The sequence below is a fragment of the Cariama cristata genome, unplaced genomic scaffold, assembly GCF_000690535.1.
Source record: "Cariama cristata isolate BGI_N322 unplaced genomic scaffold, ASM69053v1 scaffold29802, whole genome shotgun sequence".
Taxonomy (NCBI): Eukaryota; Metazoa; Chordata; class Aves; order Cariamiformes; family Cariamidae; genus Cariama; species Cariama cristata.
In genome coordinates this window covers 49,837-51,250 of record NW_009603922.1, presented here as the reverse complement: position 1 = coordinate 51,250, position 1,414 = coordinate 49,837, and the positions used below count along the sequence as shown (strand labels likewise).

Below are 1,414 nucleotides of genomic sequence, written 5' to 3'. Positions count from 1 at the left end.
CGTGGCAGACAATTCAGACCACAAATGCAATGGCAATTATAAAAATTTCTCGCAAATAATAGTACTTTTTCCTATAACAACACACTTATTTTCCAATTCTGGCTGTTTTGACAAGGCAAACAGATTAAAGCAATGGCAATTTATTTCTCACTCAAAAACGTAAATAATTTCAACTGCTAGTCCTAAGAATTATAGGAAATAATGGAAAGAAAAAGGCTTCCTGAAGCAAATGGAGAGGAGTTGACAGAAAAGAGGTAGGGATTTTTTTCTACTTCATAAAGCTAAAACCAGCTTTACTTGCAAAGTTTGTGATACCAGTTGTATCTTTGATATAGGAAGGAGATCCACAGCTACATGGGCTCAAAACACTTGTCAAGAGAAAAAAAATTTGTGTGCTTCTTTCTGTATATGACTTCAGACGTGCCCACCATCAGTAAAGCCTGCACTGACAGTGTTAGTATTTGTGAGTTTCTCAAGTACAACCTGTGAATGCACTTTTACACTCACCGCTTCTCCACATCACTCCAGCCGTTGAAAAGTCTTTCATTTTCTTTTTGCAGATGCTCAGTTTTTGCCTGCAGTCTTCCCAAGCAGTCCAGACAGTAACCAATCAGCTCTTTAACCACCTCCGCTGGACTCGAAACTTTCTGTAGCTTCAGCGATCCAAGTCTAAACTAGGACACAAGGAAAAGAATGAGTTACTTCATCTGTACTACAAAGATCAAAAACCCGTGCTCCAGTAAACTTGAAATGGGCAGGAAAAGAGATGCCATGCAGCAAGTGTAACATGATATAGCAACAACCTGCTCTTGTACAGATCAGAGGAGGTCAATAGTATAAAGGTGCAGCCACAGGTTTTATATAAAAGGCATTTCTGATAGAGTGCCGAACCACAGGAACAAAAAACCTGACAGTATGGCTAACATGTTCCTACCATCTGCCCAATTCTGGTACCCACAGCAGCAACACAACCACATAAATATTAACGATAAAACAAATGAACATTAATTACCTTTGATTTAAAGTAGCACTAAAAACGCCTCTCTATAATGCTTGCATGCACCTGAAGGATGAAAGTTTTCCCCTTCAGGGCTCAGACAGCAAGTTCTTAACAATAAAAGGAGTCCTTCAATTAAACAGGTAGTCTCAATAATTCAATGAGATTAAAGGATAGGATCTATAATACATAGTTTTATTTCTTTAGCAATGAGGATATTATAAAGGATATACAAGAGGTCTGAATGGATTTGTTTGTCCTGGTCTGGCAGAAACAGCAGAAAACTCATTTCTATTATGTTAAAGGAGGAATAGCTCAGCCATACATACAAAAGAGAATAAGATAATCTATAATCGTGCAAAACTGGAGGAAGATACCAAAATATTCAACGTGACTGTTTAATGCAATTGAAGAAGG

The 1,414-nt window shown here is 37.8% G+C and overlaps 1 protein-coding gene across 1 annotated transcript in view; it reads right to left on the bottom strand.

The window, feature by feature from the left end:
- Positions 1-674, bottom strand: part of XRCC4 (X-ray repair complementing defective repair in Chinese hamster cells 4) — a gene marked incomplete at both ends in the record, with an annotated part of 6,985 nt that extends 6,311 nt beyond the window's left edge. The window contains one exon of the mRNA XM_009695389.1: positions 508-674. Coding sequence (XP_009693691.1) covers positions 508-674 — 167 coding nt within the window. The remainder of the gene's footprint in view (positions 1-507) is intronic.
- Positions 675-1,414: the final 740 nt, after the last annotated feature.